Genomic DNA, 18,156 nt, shown 5'->3' on the forward strand with positions numbered 1-18,156 from the left:
AAGGTCTTGCCCTCACCAGCCAAAAGCAGCACAGGGAGGAGCGGACCATCCCTGCCCTATGCAGGGGATAGATAAGCCACAACCGGGTCTGACCCTACACCTAACAGGATGGAGGCCAGTGCTTATCAAGGACAAGGGTGTCACACTCCACTGGCTGCTTCAGCGTCACGCCAGAGCAGACACAGGATCAGGGCTGGCCACAACCCTGACCCCACGATAGCAGCTCAGTGCCACAGTGGGGACAGAGTGAGCCACGGAGAAGTGCAGAGGAGAACAGGGCAAAGCCAGGAGCTGGGAAGGGATCTTGGTAAAGGTCACAGGAACAGGGAAGGATACACCCAGGTGAGATGAGTCATGGACAAGGGCTACATCAGGGAGCAACAGCAAAGTCCATGCCAACTCAGGTATCAACCCCAACAGAAGTTTTGAGACCTGGAGCTGGACCTCATGGGATCAGAATGGTTTGAGTTAGAAGCAATCTTCAAAGACCACCTGGTGAAATCTCCCTGGTCAAACACCTTCTCTGACAAGCAGGATGCAAGCTTAATTTTGTTTATAAAGCAGCCCAGAGGACTCACTTTTCACGTTACTAGTGTCAGCTTCACTTCCTGGTGATGATGAGACCCCACTTCATTTTCACACTGGTTTTCCTGTTGCCACAAACCATTCCCAGCAGCACTGGAGGCAAAAATCTCATGTCAACTCCTGCACTGCTCTCTGAGCACTTACAATCACTTTAAGGGATGCGGATTTCCAGAGGTGACTAACACATATTTGCAGTTCTTCACCATTAACATTAGACCAGGGACCTGGGGAGGTGGTGGGAGCTCCACCCTTGGAGGTGCTCAAAACTCCACCACAGAATGGCCCGAGGGAGCTGCTTTAGCCACGAAGCTGGATGCTTCCTCCAAGCCAGCTATGCCAGGGCAGAGGCTCCAGAGGTTCCTTGCCACTGAAATTCTCCTCCAGCTTCTTCAGCCATGCATGAGGAGTCCTATTCAGCACTGCACGCACTGTCTACCTATAGACGAGCTGATGAAGCTACATGGGCTACATTAGAGACGTGACAAGGCCAGAATTGCCCCCAGAGGCCTGGCCTCACAACCCACATACACTCCCCAAGCCAGGTGCCCTGTTAGTCTTGATATTTACCTGCATATCTGCTCAGAGAAACATTCAAGACTGAGCCAGGTCCATACATCAAAGAGCCAGTATCAGACAGCAGAGCCTCTTTGCCAAAAACACAGCTGTGCCTGTCACCAGGACACGACTGCTGTAACCCTCTCTACAGCACTTCGATTCATGGCTTTTAATTCACTATCCTGCCTCTGAAAGATGGCGTTGCACCACCTGCATGTGCTTGGGTAGCTTTCAAGTCACTATTTGACAAAGGGCACAACCCAAACCAACATGCTTTGTGTTTTCCAAGTTTGTATTGCTTGGCTCAGCTACACATTTACCTCCAAAGAAGCATAAAGTCAACACTTTGTGAAAATCCAGCTTTGATCCTACCTTAAGACCTTTACAGCACCTCACAGGCTGCACACTTTGGATTGCATGGGATCAGTGCCATCAAAAACACTCAATGCTGATGCAGGCGTTGGGGCATGAGATCCCTTACTCAGCCCTGACTGCTCATTTAACCATCGTGTCCTGGTCTACAGGCTTCTCATATGCTACCGAATACAGAAAATCCCTGCTCTACATCAGGACATGTATGAAACTGTCTTAAAAATCCCCTGGGTAATGCTGAGACTTAGTCACCAGAGGAACATTTTCCTTGTGAAACACTGGGGATGGGGGAAAATCCAGTCAGGTTTCAGAAATCTTCCTCCCAGCAGAGCCCTCAACTGTGGACTCGAGGCCAAAGAGCCTTCACCTCAGTGGAGGAGCTTCAGTAACTCAGGTCAAGACAGACCTCTGCACATACTGCCCATGGTCAGGTTGGCTTTACAATGTTAAGTTCAGGAGCAGCTGGTAAGAATCCCTCTGGCCACCAGACCAGTCCCCTCTCTAGGCTGCAGATCAGCCCCCTGGCTTCGTACACAAGCTCGAAGTTAAGCTTAGCTACAGCCCATCCACCCCAACACATAACATGAAACACACCTGAAACACAAAATCAACCACTGGAGATGTGGAGAATACACTCCCTGACTCCCCTCCCCCAGAATAAACCCCGTGATGAGCCATCAGAGCTGGAAGAAATGAAGCAGCAGCAGCTCATTAAAGGTAGATTCCCAGGAGAAGCCATTCCTTGTATCCACTTGCAATCCAGGATGCTGCCTGTATTCCACAAGCCCACGACATTCCCTCTTGAACAGAGACACTCCTCTTGGCTCTTCCTCAAGGCATCACTGATGTTTCTTTCGGGCAAAGCAAGGCAGAAGGATGATCCACAACCATTTGGCCCCTCCAGTTGAACTCAATCCTCCTTGGGACATGTGCACTTACCTGACCCCACGACACAGAGAGAGAAGCGAAGGCAAGATCCTGGCAAGGTGGCTCCTTACCTTATGTACACTTTTGGGATTTTCCAGCCAAGCATAATACATTTCCTCCACGTAGTTTGAACTAGTCCCACTCAAAAAAGGCTCGGCAGCCACCGGTGCACTGTAGCACTGGATCTGTTGAAACGTCCTGGGTGCTGCCAGCCTCTGTTGGGAAATTGTCTTTACAGTCTGCGAGGCCGTCAACGGCCTCAGCTTTGCCACACAAGTCCTTAAGTTAAGCATGTTTGCCCTGTCGCTTCACACAAGCTCCTGTTGGGAGAGAAGGGAAAAGTGGGTTAGAAATGGGTGCAGGAGAAACAGAGCAGTGCCCAACAACCCTCCTCGTCACCCCTCATCTGCCCCAAGCACAGCGAATGGAGCTTAGGATCAGTCTTTAATTCAGATTAACCCATCCACCCCATTCCAGGGATGGGAAACACAGTTGTTGGCCAAGGCACTGGGCATGGCTGCACTGCTCCCCCGTCACTGCCAGCATGGCCCTGGCACCCTCCAGCACAACAGGGAAAAGCAGATTTGCTTAGCAGGAACCTAACATCGGCCTCAAACAAGCCACTGGACATCATAACCACTTGAGCCTATTTTGCATCAGTGCAACGCAGACTGGATTAGCAGTGAAAGTTACCAGGTTCCCCCGGTGCTTTCCTCTTTAGTTTCTAACCAACAACAGCTACCTTTCTTCAAATGATAAATCCGTAAAGTATTATCATAGAACCAGGGAAATCTTTGGGTTGAAGGGACCTTAAAGCTCCTCCAGCTCCAACCCCTGCCACAGACAGGGACCCCTTCCACTGGAACAGCTTGCTCCAAGCCCTGTGTCCAACCTGGCCTTGAGCACTGCCAGGGATGGGGCAGCCACAGCTTCTTTGGGCACCCTGTGCCAGCGCCTCAGCACCCTCACACGGAAGAGCTTCTGCCTAAGAGCTCATCTCAGTCTTCACTCAGTCAGTTTAATCCCAGCCCCTCATTAGTCTGGATGCCCAGCTCAGATCTGTGGAGGCTACAGGACTGCAGTGCACAGTGGTGTGTTTGCTCCAAAGGCTTTGGTGCAAGGAAAGAAACATGCCAAGTCATAACCTGCTGCTCCCATCCTCAACTAACAGAGTATTAATATAGCAGTAAGCATATCAAAAGTACCCTCCTTTTCCTTTTTGGCCTTCTAAGGAAGCACTTGGGAACAAATGCTTAAACTGAAACCAGGGGAGTTCAGGTTACATATAAAGTGCTTTACTGTGAGGGTGCTGAGGCACTGGCACAGGTTGCCCAGAGAAGTGACAAATGCTCCATCCCTGGCAGTGTTCAAGACCAGGGTGGACAGAGCCTTGGACAACATGATTTAGTGTGAGGCTCCCTTGCTTGTGGCATGGGGTTGGATCTGGATGATCTTAAGGACCTTTCCAACCCAAATCACTCTGTGATTCCCCCTTGTCCTATCACTACAGTCCCTGATGAAGAAATTCTTCAATTTCTTCTATTTTTTAATTCTTCCTCTGAGAACCCTCTTTTTGGTTTGGTTTTTTTTTTTTTAAGAGGAAAATCCTTTCCATAATACTCAGATTCCAGCAGAGGTTGGACACTTTGGCCCCTCAAACTCCCACTTGCAGGGATGTCAGACAAGTTCAAAGACAAGCACTTGAAAGCACTGTGCTGAAAAACTCTTGTCACCAGCTGGATTTTAAGGCTGAATGGCACATTTCCCTTCCCACCAAGCTGACCGGGTCTAGTGGGGTGTGCTCCTCGAGGCCAGCCCTCACCACACAGACACAGCATGGAAGCTTCTTCCGTTCTCCTCTCTCCTCAGGTCTTGGCTTTGACTTTTGCCACATTCCTCACCCCACAACCACTCTGCTTGGCCAAGGCTTTCTTCCCAACAGTTTGTGTTACATGCACCAGGATAAAGCTGGGGAAAAAAAACATCTACAGGGAAGACTCCTTGCAAAATAGAGGTACAGTGGTGCAAAGCACTTGGGCTGAGAGCTCCAGGACAGACTACTTCATCACTTCTCCTTAAAAGCTCAGACCCAAGAAGGCCAACACAGTTAAAAGACCCAGAAAGGGGCTCTCCCTTGCTCAGAGAACCCAGAAAAGCAACCTGGAGTCAGCATGAGACCTCTCAAAGGTCCCCCAGCAATGTCCACCATGCAGCTCTTGGTGTGGGTCAGCCATGCTCCTCATTACACACATCCAACCAACAGCCACAGCCCAAGGGAAAGCACTAGAGCAAAATCATCTTGGGGGAAGCACCGGCACTTGGAGCCAGCTCTTCTTGAAGCTGCCCTTTCCACCCAGCTCCTCCCATGAGAGGAAGGACCTGAGCTGGAGGTGACCCAACTGGCAGGTTTTCATATCCCCAACCAGTTTAATGAGGAGCAGCCCAATGTCAACGCAGCCATCGTGCATTCACCAGATTAAAGTGAAGTTTCACAGCAAACTGGAGAAATAAAACACACTTTCGTGAGCAGCGTTCCATCAGCCAGGCTGCCAGATCTGTCTTGCAGAAGTTAGTTCTGGCTACTCAGCATAGCAGCAGCTACACCTCCAGCCTCAAAACACAAGAGTTTGGTCCAAAGAGCCTGAGGAAGACCTGGGATCACTCTAATTCACCCAAAGTGCTTTACAGATTTACTCAAGGGAAAAAGGGAAGAGTGCTTGTGCTTTCCACCCGGCTTGCCCACTCCTGCCCACAGTCAAACCAGAACCATAACAGGCAGGAAACAGATGGCTGGTGCAGGACAGCAAGTGCGGCAATACAGATGTTTTCCCACCTTTTCCTCCTCAGATTAAGATGGAAACCACATGCAGGTATTTTACAGAGCCAACCAAATTGGGTGCCAGCGCACAGGCACTAAAGCTTTAAGACGAAAGTGCTGGCAGTGGCTCCAGCTTTGGTGTCCAGTTTCAGTGCTGCGGCTCAGCAGTGTCCGGGTGACCTCTCTTGAAAACAGGAGGGGATAATGCCAGTGTTTGGCCCAAAATGAGCAGGACCAGCCAGGCTTTGAGGGCTCTCACAGGAACTTTGGCATCCCAAGGTGCAGGAGCCCATACCACAAACCAGGGTGAGCTCAGAGCAGGGATATTTCTGAGGTCAATCTTGGTGCACCAAGAGCAAGGACATAGGAAATTGACTCTGAGATAACGGAAACAGGGGTCACACGGGAGTAAGAAGCCAACGCCCGGAGCTGTAGCTGAAAGGGGATGAGGAGAGGAAGCCCAGGGCCCCAACAGCAGCAGCCGGACCACAGCCCAAGACTTCACCGACAGGTCAGACAGGGACGTTCAGCACAGGTTAGCGGCTCGGATAGGAAGGAGCCGTTCAAGCAGGTTAAGGCACCAAACTTGACCTCCGGCGGCCGCAACCCCCGATACCCGCCCCCAGCAGCGCTTTTATGGGGGGGTTACACTGAGATCGAATCCAGCGCTAGGGGAAGCGGCGGTTCCCCCACCGGTGCCCGCAGCCTGAGCGCTCCGAGCCCGCCGCTCCGGGGGGACCGTACGGGAGGGCGAGGGAAGCGACCGCGGGACCCGCCACGGCGCGGCCGCACGTACGCAAGCACGCACGCACACGAGCACGCACTCGCCAAACCCGCCCCCAATCAGCGCTCGACGCTGCTACCCGGGCTTCGCGTCCCTCGCCGCCTATAGGAGCGGCGCGAAGGGCTGAGCCGCCTTCTCATTGGCCACCCGGGCTGCCCATCCAGCGACAATCCCGCCCCCCAAGCCACACCCACCCCGCCACGCCCCGCGGCGCCCGGCCGGCGGCACCAAGGACACGGGGTGGGGGGGCGGCCGCGTCCCCAGGCCCGCGTGCTCACCGCCCCTCTCCCCGCTCCGGTCCTGCCCCAGCCCCCGTCCCGGTGCGCCCCAGCCCTGCCCCGAGCTCGGCCCGGCCACGCTCCTCACCGGCACGTCCGTCCACCCCGCCCGCGGCCCCGGCTCTGACAGCGACCCCAACCGCCCGCTGCCGCCCCGCGCCGCCCCGCCCCGCGCGCTGCGTCATCGCGTCGCCACGCCCCCGCGCGCCCTCCGCCACGCCCCTGCCAGGCCGCCCCTTGGCGCATGCGCAACCGTTTCCGCTAGCAGGGCATGGCGGGGCGGGGCCTGTGCAGCCGTTGAGGCGCGGTTGCTATAGTTACCTGGCGCAGGCCCCTCATCCCGGTCCGGCCGGTAGATCCCGGTATGGGCTGTGGGCCGCGGTATGGCCTGGGGAGCCCGCTCCGGCCTGTGGTCCCCGGTATGGTTTGGGGACCGTGGTATGGCCTGTGGGCCCCTCTACAGCCTGGAGACCCCAGTACGGCCTGTGGACCCTAGTATGGCCTGGGGAGGCCAGTACAGCCTGGGAGCCCTGGTATGACCTGGGGACCCCAGGGCAGACCAAAGACCCTCAGTATGACCTGGGGACCTCAGGACAAGCTGGGAACCCCCACCATGGCATGGGGGACCCCATCATGGTCCAGGGGAACTGTGGCCTGCTCGGCACCCCAGCACGGTGACAGCCAGCAGGCCTCAGCAGAGAGGGGCACCGGCAGGGCCATGCAGGAGGCACTCATCCTAAAGCCTCTGTGTGTGACCCCGGCCTGCTCGGCTTTCTAACCTGCTTTTTGCTTCTGCTTCAATGTCCGAGGGAAAGCGCGGGGCTTGTGCTTGGTACCTGCAGCGTGAGAGAGTTGGGTTGGGTGCGGGGCCTCCTGGGGAGTTCTGGCCTTGCTGGCCATTTCCTGCAGGGTGAGTCACAGCAGCACCAGCCTGAGCTGCCCGGAAGCTCAGGGTGCAGACAGCACATTGGGGAAGTGAAACAGGTCCCAGGAAAACACCAAGAGCCCGCAGCTATGCAAGCCCAGCCACGCACATCCAGCATGGCGCAATCACCAGCACCCTGGCTGGATGTGTGGCAGAGCAGGGAGCGCTGCCAGGAGGTGGCAAGGAGTGTCCCCATAGTCACGCTGTCCTCAAAGGCCGTGGCCTGAAGGTAGTGCAGGTGGGCGTAAGGGACCAAGGGAAGAGCGGGGTCCTGATATGGGGCTGGTGTGGACAGGAGGGGCAATGGGGAGAGCCCTGCTGGTGCTGTGGGCCAAGGAAGTGTAGGAGGCAGCCGTGGGGAAATGGTGGAGCTGCAACACTTGCGCCACGGGCCCCTTCCGGGGCAGTGCAGCTCCAGCCCTGACGAGAGTGGTTGTCATCACAGTGGGATGGGGATGGGGCTGGGGCTGGGGCAGTCCCTGCTGGGGCAGTCCAGCCACTGAGGGCTGGCACACAAGCACTGGCCCCAGACATTGACACCAAACCATTCTCTGCCCCACATACCAGCCCTAGAGCATCAGCCCTGCTCTCTGCTCCACACCCCAACCCCAAAGCATCCCTCCATTCTTCCATGCACACAGCCCCACGCGCAGCCCCACAGAGCTGCTCAGGGGCAACCCCCGAACCTCTCAGTCTCTCTGGAGGAACTGGGCAAACCCAGGCATTGCGAAAGGTGGAAACCCCGCTCTGACGGCACTTCCTTCGGAGGCTCTTGAAAACCCACCACGCCAACACCAGGCTCACAGAGCGCCCAAGCGACGCGACAGGCAGCACAAGCAGGAGCAGGCAGCCGGCTGCCACAGCACTCAACAGGTACCAGCAGGTCTCTCCCCAGGTTTTGCAATCAGCCGTGGAGATGGCATTCGTCCCTGATTTGGACATACTGGAGAGAAGCAGGTAAGCATGGCTGTGCCGGAGGGGACACGGGGCATATGATGCCATCGTGGTGGCCCTGGCTTCACCATCTCCATTTGCCTTTTAGCCTCAATGAGGAGACGTTTTACAGCCCTGATTGCCTCTGCCTGCAGAAGGTAACATTGGTGTGGTGGAAACAGTGAGACCCCTGTGTGGAGAAGCTGGGCTCTCACCCCACATCCCCTTTCCTCCCCAGAAACCTCGACTGGACTTGGAGGTGGCATCACATGGGGTGGGCATCCAGGTGACAGCAACCAAGGGACACCCTGCCAGGACCTTTCACCAGGCTGCTGTCCTTGTGGCATCTGTGACCAAGCCAGCACAGAAGGAGTTTGCTGACAGTGACCTTGGGGACTTCCTGGATGATATTTTCGGTATGGGGGTGATGTCAGTGTGTCAACCCAGCTGGGGGATGCTACTGGGGGATGCTCTTGCAATGGGGATCATTAGCATCCCCCTGACTCTCTCCCTCCCCACAGAGCCTGTCTCCTTCCAGCGGATTAATGGCAGTTACTCTGGAGCACCCATGTATCGCTACACCCGCTCCCAGTCCTTCGACATCCTTGATATTGACCAGAAGTGCTTCGTGCTGGAGTCACCCACTCAGCTGGTGGCCCTGCATCTGCAGGGACCCTCTGCTGGGCGGAAAGGTAAGGGGACACAGTCCTGACCCAATGTCCCCATCCCCAAACAGACCCAATGTCTTCAGGACCGCAGAGGTGCCATCCAACAGCTCCACAATCACCCATTAACTCATTCCTTCTTTCTGCAGTGAAGCTCAACATCGCTCTGTACCGTCCTCAGTCATCACAGGGTGGCCCAGGGACTGGGCGGGTGCCAGTGGCATTGGGCATCAAGGGCTACCAACTCTACATGTCGTGTGTGATGAGTGGTGCTGAGCCCGTGCTGCAGCTCGAGGTGAGTGGAGGGTCCTGCTGGCACCATCTCAGATGGGTCTGGGGACTCCAGCTCACCCTGAATCCCGTTTCACCCCTTGGTTGTAGGAAGCTGATGTCAGGAGGGACATTGAGAGTGTGGAGCTGACCCGCTTCATCTTCTACCGCCTGGACAGCCCAGCCGAGGGCACCACACGCTTCGAGTCGGCTGCCTTTCCCGGCTGGTTCATCTGCACCTCCCTGCAGCCCCGCCAGCCTGTCAGCATCACCAACCAGCCCGACCAGGTCAACATTGCCACCTATGAGCTGAGCAGGCACTGAGGAGCCCCCACTCCCAACCCAACCCAACTGGCAGTAGCCGGTTCTCAGGCTGTATGTACCAAGTACAAATCCCAGTGGGACCACCCATCCTCTCCATCTATTTCAGGTGAAATAGTATCTCTGGGCCCTATTGGCCTGACCCACCCCCATTTGTACTTATTTATTGTGTATATCCAGTGCTTTTGTTCTTATTTATTGTGTAACACCTCTTGCTTTTAACTTATTGTATATTTTAATAATTGTGGTTTTGTTATCTGGAATTTGTTGGTAATGGAGGTGGAAATAAAAGGTTTCCCAGACTAGTGTCTCACAGAGGTGAAATCATGTGGGGAGTGGTGTACGGATGGAGAAATCCTGCAGTTTCAGCTGCTTTCTGGGCTCTCCAGGCCTGGGTGCAATGCCGAGGGGGTGGGGGTCACCCCACAGCCTGCGGGCTTGGCTGGCACAAGCAGGATCTTCCCGCAGCTGGGGGCTGGCTGAGGTGGGTTTCCCACTGTGGCTGCGGCACTGCAGGACATGGTGTGGCGTGGCATGGCGTGGCATGGCCTGGTGTGGTATGGCCTGGCATAGCATGGTGTGATGTGGTGTGGCACTGCATGGCCTGGCAGAGCATGGTGTGACATAGTGTAGCATTGCATGGCATCCTGTAGTATGCTGTGGCACAGTGTGGCCTGCTGTGTTAAAGCTTCATGTGGAATTGATGCTGAATTAAATTAGTAATTCACTGCATACAGAAACATAGCCACAGACAAGGCTACAAGGATTCAAATTCACTCCTCAAATTCACTCCTCAAATTCACAGTGCCTGTGCCATGGCCTTGTCTGCCCAAATTTTCATTAACATGAGGAATGGGAATTGGATGGGCATTTCATGGCATTATAAGAAGTACGTATATAATAAAGGTACATAAGCTGTGAACTGTCTCTTCTGGGTGCATGTGACAGGCAGAGCAATCCTCCAGCACCCAGTGCTGCAATAAAGCCATGTTGTTTTCTAACCTGTCATTCATTGGGGAAGAGCGGCTGGAAAGCTGCTCATGGGAAAGGAGCTGGGGGTGCTGACTGATGGAGCTGAGCATGAGCAGCTTGTGCCCAGGCAGCCCCCAGCATCCTAGCCTGGATCAGCACCAGTGTGGCAGCAGGGCCAGGGCAGGGATTGTGCCCCTGCACTGGGCACTGATGAGGCCGCACCTCAAATCCTGTGATCAGCTCTGAGCCCCTCACTACGAGAGAGACATTGAGGTGCTGGAGTGGGGCCAGAGAAGGGCAATGGAGCTGGTGCAGGGCCTGGAGCACAAGGGTGATGGGGAACGGCTGAGGGACCTGGGGGGTTCAGATGGAGAAGGGAAGGCTCAGGGGAGACCTGATCGCTCCCTTCAAGTGCCTGACAAGAAGATGCACCAGGGCAGGTTTAGATGGAGCTGAGGAACAATTCCTGCCCCAGAGGGTGCTCAGGCATTGGAACAGGCTGCCCAGGGCAGGGCTGCAGGCACCAGGCCTGCAAGTGTTCACACACCGTGGAGCCGAGGCCTCAGTGCCATGGGTTACTGGTGGCCTTGGCAGTGCTGGGAACGGTTGGAGCTGACAATCTGGAAGGTCTTTTCCAGCCCCATTGATTGTGATTCTGGTTGAAGAGTTTAATTCCCGGGGTTTGGTAGCAATATAGTCTGGCATAACATGACATGGCATGGCATGACGTGGCATGACATAGCATGATGTGGCATGGTCTGGCATGACATGGCCTAACATGTCATTCCATGGCATGTTGTAGTGTGGAATGCTCCGGCAAGCATGGTGTGATGTGCTGGGGCATGGCACGGTCCGGCACGGCCTGTCACGACACAACGTGACCCGGACTTCCCGGCGCGGGCAGCATCTCCCGCCTTCAGCCCGTCCCGCCCCGCGCACCATGATTGGTGGAAACCAGGTCTAATGGACGTGGCAGCAACCAATGAGCTTCCCCTCCTCCGGTACCCGCCCATGTCCTTGCTCCGCCCACTGTTTTGTCACCGCCCCCTGCCCGCCGCTAGCCAATCACAGCTCTGCTTACCCGCCGACCCCTCCTGGAGCCGGCGGTTTCTCGCTCTCCATTGGTCGGTTTGAAGAAGGCGTTCTCCAATAAGTGCTGCGCGGCGGTTGGTGGTGGATGTTTGACATGGAGCGGGTTGGGATGGCTCCTCAGGGTGAGCGGCCGGGGGCTCTTGTTTGGGGCTGGTGAGGCCGGGTGGAGGTGTGGGGCCCTGTGCGGTGAGAGGGGCTGGGGCGGCCTCGGGGCTCTGTGCGGTAGGGGCGCGGGTCACCCAGCTGGTTCGAGCCTTCGCAACCGACCCTGGGCTGGGGCTGTCCCGGGGCTTGGGTGGCCCAGTGGGGTGCGGAGGGGCGGGAGCTCTGGGTCGCTCTGTGGAAGCCTTGGGGGCAGAGGGGCTGAGACACCCACAGAGCTCGGGGCATAGGCTGGCCGCTCGCTCTGTCAGATGAGCGATGCACAGCCCCGGGGACAGCGGCGAGGCCCTAGGGATGCGGCACTGCTGGACCTCAGCCAGGCCGGGCTGTCCTGCCCTAAGGTACTGCAGCCAAACCGGAGGTGTCAGAGGTATCCCCTGTCACCCCCCCCACTGAGATGCTCTTGCTTCCCACCAGCCTGTGCTAGCAGGGGCTCGGCCACAGCAGGTACAGGCTTACGGGATGCGCAGCTGAAGGAGGGTCATGGGCAGTATTTTCCCTTTCCTTTTGAAAGTTGCCCAAGCCCCGCACAACTGAGGTTTTAAGCAGCATCAAGCTGCGAGTGCTGGAGAGCCCTAATCATGTACCAATGAGCCTTTGGGCAGCACTGGGTGCTGGAAGCAGCATCGCCAGGCTCAGGTGGGGAGCAGTACAGTAATGCTGTGTGTAAAACACATTCATTCTGATCCAGTACTGAGACTGTTGTGTCTGCACTGCATTTTCTACCATCTCTTTGCAGAAGAACAGAGGAGACGGCTCCAGGACTATGCTGCAGCCAGAGGAAAGCCAAAATGCCTGAGTGCAAAGTAAGTCAGGAGGACATTGGGCTTGGATGAGGTGTTCTGTAAAGGTCCTTTCCAGCACTAAGCACTTTGTGATTCTGAGGTGTAGATGGCTTTTTCCTGCCTTGCTAGGGTCTGCCTTCTCCCTGCAGTGATTCACTGGTGTACAAAGAACACCTCCTGCCTGTGCCTCGCTGCCAGAGCAGCGCCTGGGACGGCCCCATGGTATCCAGCAGTGTTCTGCGGAGTTACTGGCAGCAGAGGCAAAGGGATGGTTTGAGTGTTGATGAGTGCTGACATTTCCTGCTGGTTGATATTGTCCTTTCTGGGTATGTTCTGAGCCTCTGTGAAACTTTCTCATCCCAGTGCTTGGGTCTGGCAGCATCAGCCTTTGTGCCAACAGCTCAGCTGCTTAGCTCAGTCTTGAATAAAGGGTGGCTCACGTCTCACCGCTGCTTTTTAACAGCCCTTTCATCAGGAAGGGGCATTTTCAGTGCATTTAGGAAGTCCCAACCATGTGTTCAGGGAGTCACCTGGCTCTGCCCTGCTCGGTTCTTCTGGAATCAGCCTGCGTGAGGGCAGTGAGGCACTTTCCTGCTGAGCTTGGCAAACCTGAACACTTGAGAGACTCCCTGTTGCAGTGAGTATTCCTCATGACATTGTAATGCAGGGGAAGCTGTAAACCTTCTCAGTGGGGGAGAAGATAAAGGGAAATGGAATCTGAGACCAGAAAGAGCAAAACAGTCCCTGGTACCAAGGCTCTGGAAAACACCACTAATATAACAGAAATGAGCAGAGAAGATTCATGATCTTTCTTTCTGGCTTAGTACACCGCTTGCATAGAGGACAATCATCTAACTCTCTGGGCTCTTTCATTACCGAAAAAAATCTGCACAGGCATTAATCTTCCCTAATGGCTGAGCTGCGGGCCCCAGAGCAAGGGGTGGGAGAACCACACCACTGCCTGCATTTCAGGGAGGAGGAGGAGCTGATAGCCAGCGCTGCAATCCCACCTCCCTGTTCTATTCCCAGTGCCTGGGCAGCTGTGGGGCTGCAGCTGCCTGTGACACACTAAACTCTGGGGCGCTGCTGTGACCTGCAGCGCAACAGCAGCAGCGGGAGCCTCCAAACCTGCAGACCCACTCCCTGCAGGAGCTGTGCGCTTGCTTGTATTGTCAGTGAAAGCCAGAAGCTTTGTGGCAACCTTGGATGTCAGCCATAGAATCATGGAATAGTTTGGGTTGGAAGGGACCTGCTGAAAAGTCTCTTCCTATATTCCTTATAAGCCCCCTTTTAGGAGATGAGAGGCTGCGTTAACGTCTCCCTGGAGCCTTCTCCAGACTGAACAACCCCAACTCTCTCAGCCTTTCCTAAAGGGGGGGTGCTCCATCCGTCTGATCATTTTTGTGGCCCTTGTCTAGACTCTCTCCAGTAGGTCCTCGTCTTTCCTGTATTGAGGCCTCCAGAGGTGGATGCAGGACTGGTTTGTGCTGCTTTTTGGGTACAGTATGGTACTTTCTTGATAGCTGTTTGGTTTCCAAAAGCTTCTTCTAGCCCCTGTGACTGAGACATCAGCGGTTTTGTGCAATAGCTGTTAAATGCCTGATATTTGTTTGACTTCCTACAGACCCTTTTTAAAGGACCGGACAAATCATCTGAATCCTCCCTTAGAGCCAGTTTCTAAACTGCAGCATGTAAGTAGAAATCTTTCGAGTCTTTTGTGGTTTGTGCTTGAAGGGAGTCCGGGCCAAACAGGGTCCCCAAATGAGGGTTGTGAGTTCCTGACCCCGAGCAGGGTCTGCAGCCTGTTGTGTTCCTGTGCTGTTGACAAGTGCTTTGTCACCCCTGGGCTGGCAGGGCTGGGGCAGGACTGACCTGAGGTTCACTTGCTGTCTCCAGGTCGACAGGCACAAGAAGGATGTTCTTGGAAACAAGGGGAAGGGTGATGGTGAGGTTGGTGCCAAACCCAAGTGGCGTGCTGGCCATGCTGCGCAGAAGTCTTCAAGCACGTCCCAGAGAGCAGCGGTGGTGTGTCCAGAGCAGCCGAGGAAGAGTGCAAAGCTTCCCATGAGCCACCCTGCACAGAACAGAGTGAGGCTCCCAACTGCAAACTGTGGTCACCTAAATCCAGAAATGACCAAGAAGCCTGTGCAGGAGACCAACCCCACTGCAGCACCTCCGACGGGAAGGGACCACCCTTCTCCTGGGACAGCTTGCTCTCCAAATGAGGGTCTGCAGGGCAGGCTGGTGTGCAGCAGAGAAAACAACCGTGCACAGGCCTCCACACGCATCTTGGCTCACAGACAAAGCTCAGCCACGAAGCTAAGAACAGCCACGGGCCCAAAGGACAGAATGAATAGCTGCCAGGTTAAGGAAGAGCCGTTTGAGGATAAATTCAGGAAAACCCTGCTAGGCTCAAAAAGCACGTCTCAAAACCCAAGTACCAAAACTCGGCCGTTGCAGTCCCCTTGGCCACTCACTGCATCTACTCATTTGCTACCTAAAAACCCAGGGGCAAACCAGGCAAAACCTAACACAGGAAGGCAGCCTGCAGAGAAGCCGCTCTGCCCGTTTCCAGTGGGAAGTCTTGAGCACCAGAGCAGACCCCCTCAAATGAAAAGATCTCCCACAAAGCCTCTGGCGTCTGACAGGCCCCAGGGCTCCACAAACCTGAACACCAGCCTGAAGCTGGGTGGCACTGTGCTGTGGCAAAGGTCCAAGGCTAAAGGGGAGGTGGATAGGAGGGGCATGAAGGTGGTGCCTCCCAGATGTGCAGCAGCATGCCAAGTGACAGGCCCCCAAAAACAGCCTTGCAGCACACATGGCTCCAAAACTCAAGCAACTGAAGGCAATTTTAGGAAGAGAGAGTGGCTTAAACCAGAGCTGCCAAAGGCAAGTGGCATACAGGCGAGGGGTGTTCCCAAGAACCTGTCAGCAGCAGATCGCAAGTAAGTAGCAGCTTTGGCCAATTTTGTCCTTTCTTTAAACTCTGCTGTCCCCTGGAGTGTTTGACTGGGTGAACCTCCACCAATCTGCTGAAAACAGGGTCCAAAGTCCCCTTACTTGTGAACTGTGTGAGGCTGATGCCCCAGAAAAGAGGAGGGTGGGCTTGAGGTTCAGTGGTGCCTTGGGTTTGTCTGTGACCCGCTGAGGATAGATGTTCTCCCCAAGCTGCTGAAGCTGGCTAGAGGGAGATTCCCAGGGAAAACAGTAGCCTGGCAAGTGCTGGTGGTCTGCTGGGGTGGTGACAGTGATCCCTGGGTCCTTTGACAGGAAACAGCTGGAAGAGTGGTTGGCATCCAAAGGCAAGACGTACAAACGGCCACCTATGATGCTGCTTCAGAAAAACGCAGTGAAGCTGTCCTGCAGAAATGTCAAGGAGAAAGAAAAGCAGGAGAAACCAGAGGAGCACTGCTTGGAGAAGATCAACAATGTATTAACTGAGTGCTTGAAGCTCATTGAGGAGGTGAGAATGGGAAAGAAGCTGCTTGGATGGGCTCCTCTTCCCCTGGAGCTTCCTGGGAGATGAGGGTAGGGCCATGTTCCCCCAACAGCGCAGAGAGAATTAGAGCAAATGTTCATGCTGGCCTGCAGTTGCCAGAGCAGTCACATCTCAAGTCCTCAAGGAGTTATGGATAGGCCGAAGGCATGCAGTGCAATGGGGAAGATGGAGCCATAGCTGGTCATGGGGGGCATGTGGTGTCATTGCTGGTGTCTGGCAGGGGACTCTGCAGCAGGAGCTTCTGCAGCAGCAACCCAGGCTGGCTGAGCCAGCTTGAGGTATGTCCCTGGGGGACATTACAGCCACCATGCAGCATCACCTCTGGGAGCACTGACCACCAGCCCTGCTCTGGGGTTTGGTGACTCTGCTAGTGAGGAGCTTATCCCTCAACATCCCTCTGAAATGCCAGACTAATTTTACAAAGGTAAAACTGAGGCAGGAAAACTATCACATGTCCACAGTCATATTGAAGGGCTGCCCCTTCAGACCCTCCCTTCCCTAGCGATCGCTGGGAGAGTGGTTGTGCACCACCAGCTTCCTGGTGCACACCTCTGGCCCTTGCAATTGATGCTTGCCTCTGGGACCTTGCCCTCGCAGGGTGTTGAGACTGAGGAGGTCTTGGAGGTGCTGTCCCATGTGCCCCAGGCAGAGAAATTTGCCAACTTCTGGATCTGCAAAGCGAAACTGCTCGCCCGGAGCGGCCCCTTTGATGCAGCAGGGCTGTACAGAGCTGCAGTCTGTGCTGGTGCTGTGGTAAGTGAGGCGCATCTCCCCAGTAGCTCCCTGCAGGAGCACATTTCCTCCACATCCCAAGGTTGGATTCTGGGATGACTTTAGCAGCACCAGACACTTGTGAGAAAAAACCGTTTAGAGCTGCTGGTCCCATTTTGACACCTTTGGCTTCACTCAGCCCAGCCAGTGGGTCTGTGCGGGTGGGAATGGGGCCAGGAAGCATATGCACCCTATGCTGTGTTGGAGCTGTAGCTGGAAGTGATGTGCCAGCAGGTCAGTGCTGGTCTGGGCAGCACAACTGCAGCATGTGGTGGGGTTTGTGGCTGAGCCTGTGTGCTGACAGCTCGCCCTTGGAGAAGGGGAATCCTGCAGTCTTCTGCCACTGTCTCCAGCATGGATGAAGCAAAAAGCTTTTCTCCTGTTCAGTTGTAACTCTGGTCTCCATTCCCAAGTCAGGCCTGCCTTGACCTACACTCTGCTTTCCCTGCAGCCTCTGCAGGAGCTCAGAGAAGTTGTCCTTAATATTCTGAAGGCTGCAGACCAACCAGAAGGTAATACGTGCATGTGAGGCCACTGGAGCATGGGCAAGCTGGGGTTCCCTGGTTGCTGCAGGCAGGGAAGCAGCACGGTTTGCATTGTCCCAGCACCCTTGGCTCTGATGGAGACTGAGTGTTGTGAAAGTCGAGAGTTTCAGTCTCAAAAGAGGGGCAGGATTTCTCTGCCAGGGCTGGGGATGGGCCTGGCCCAGCATGACTCTGTAGTGAGATGCCCTGGCTGTGGCCGGAGTACATTCTGCTCCCTCTCTGGCTGCCCTGTTCTACCCTCTCTTCAACTGTGCTGCTGTTTGCCTCTCCTGTCAGATGAAAAGTCACAGCCAGGTCCTGAGGAGCCCACGACACCAAGCAATAGGCAGCACGTGGCAGCGACTCCCTGCTTGCCAGGCAGGTCCCTGACCAGCCTGCCTGCTTCAATCAAGTTACAGGTTACCTCTGTACCCAGGTGAGGCCGAGCTGCCCGCTCCAGGCAGCAAACACCTGTGTGCCCATGCTCATGGCAGGGTTTACCTAAAGGCCTCTTGTCTTCTATGCAGAGTAAAAGAGCTGTTGCAAGGCCCAGAGCTGAAATTCCTGACGCCTGTGCGGCGCTCAGCACGCATAGAGCGGGTTGGGAGCCGCTACCCGGAGCTGCTGAAGGACCATGACCCTGTGGTGTCGTCCCTCAGTGAAATCCTGGATGCTGAAGAGGAGACTCAGTTCTTCTTCCGGAAAAACAAGGCTTTGCCAGAGGTGGCGGAGCTGGAGGGGCTGAGTTTGTATCCCCCTGAGAGCTGCTGAGGGATTCCCAGCAGGGTGCAGGCTCTTTGGTGCCTTGCACTTCAAAGACTCCTCTTGTTGCCTATCAACTGTAAATATGTATGTGTTGTACATGATAAGCCTGTTTTAATTATATAAGCACTGTTCTAAATAAACTCTCTGTATGGA

At 55.2% G+C, this 18,156-nt stretch overlaps 3 protein-coding genes across 7 annotated transcripts in view; 2 read left to right on the forward strand and 1 right to left on the reverse strand.

Moving 5' to 3' along the window:
- OGDH (oxoglutarate dehydrogenase) overlaps nt 1-6,488 on the reverse strand; it is a 32,451-nt gene extending 25,963 nt beyond the window's left edge. For all 4 annotated transcript variants that reach the window (XM_065697355.1, XM_065697353.1, XM_065697356.1 and 1 more), the window contains exons 1-2: nt 6,408-6,488; nt 2,511-2,759 (exon numbers count right to left, since the gene is read on the reverse strand). In XM_065697355.1, the coding sequence (XP_065553427.1) occupies nt 2,511-2,732 (222 nt within the window). In that variant the 5' untranslated portion in view covers nt 2,733-2,759; nt 6,408-6,488. The remainder of the gene's footprint in view (nt 1-2,510; nt 2,760-6,407) is intronic.
- An 868-nt stretch (nt 6,489-7,356) lies between these two features.
- On the forward strand, nt 7,357-9,738 carry LOC136022947 (interleukin-1 receptor antagonist protein-like). 2 transcript variants are annotated; one of them, XM_065696888.1, is made up of 6 exons: nt 7,359-8,201; nt 8,287-8,335; nt 8,416-8,593; nt 8,699-8,869; nt 8,992-9,137; nt 9,224-9,738. In XM_065696888.1, exons 1-6 carry the CDS (start codon nt 8,161-8,163, stop codon nt 9,434-9,436), a joined length of 798 nt encoding a protein of 265 aa, XP_065552960.1. In that variant the 5' UTR covers nt 7,359-8,160; the 3' UTR covers nt 9,437-9,738. The 2 variants fall into 2 exon arrangements, with proteins under 2 accessions (XP_065552959.1, XP_065552960.1); XM_065696887.1 differs by having other exon boundaries at nt 7,357-8,335.
- Nucleotides 9,739-11,511: 1,773 nt separating this feature from the next.
- Nucleotides 11,512-18,156, forward strand: CKAP2L (cytoskeleton associated protein 2 like). The gene is made up of 9 exons (XM_065696882.1): nt 11,512-11,619; nt 12,399-12,465; nt 14,069-14,135; nt 14,341-15,389; nt 15,715-15,907; nt 16,541-16,696; nt 17,166-17,226; nt 17,536-17,674; nt 17,766-18,156. The coding sequence occupies exons 1-9, from the start codon at nt 11,583-11,585 to the stop codon at nt 18,007-18,009; spliced, it is 2,013 nt and encodes a 670-aa protein (XP_065552954.1). The 5' UTR covers nt 11,512-11,582; the 3' UTR covers nt 18,010-18,156.

This window comes from Lathamus discolor, chromosome 17 (assembly GCF_037157495.1).
Source record: "Lathamus discolor isolate bLatDis1 chromosome 17, bLatDis1.hap1, whole genome shotgun sequence".
Taxonomy (NCBI): Eukaryota; Metazoa; Chordata; class Aves; order Psittaciformes; family Psittacidae; genus Lathamus; species Lathamus discolor.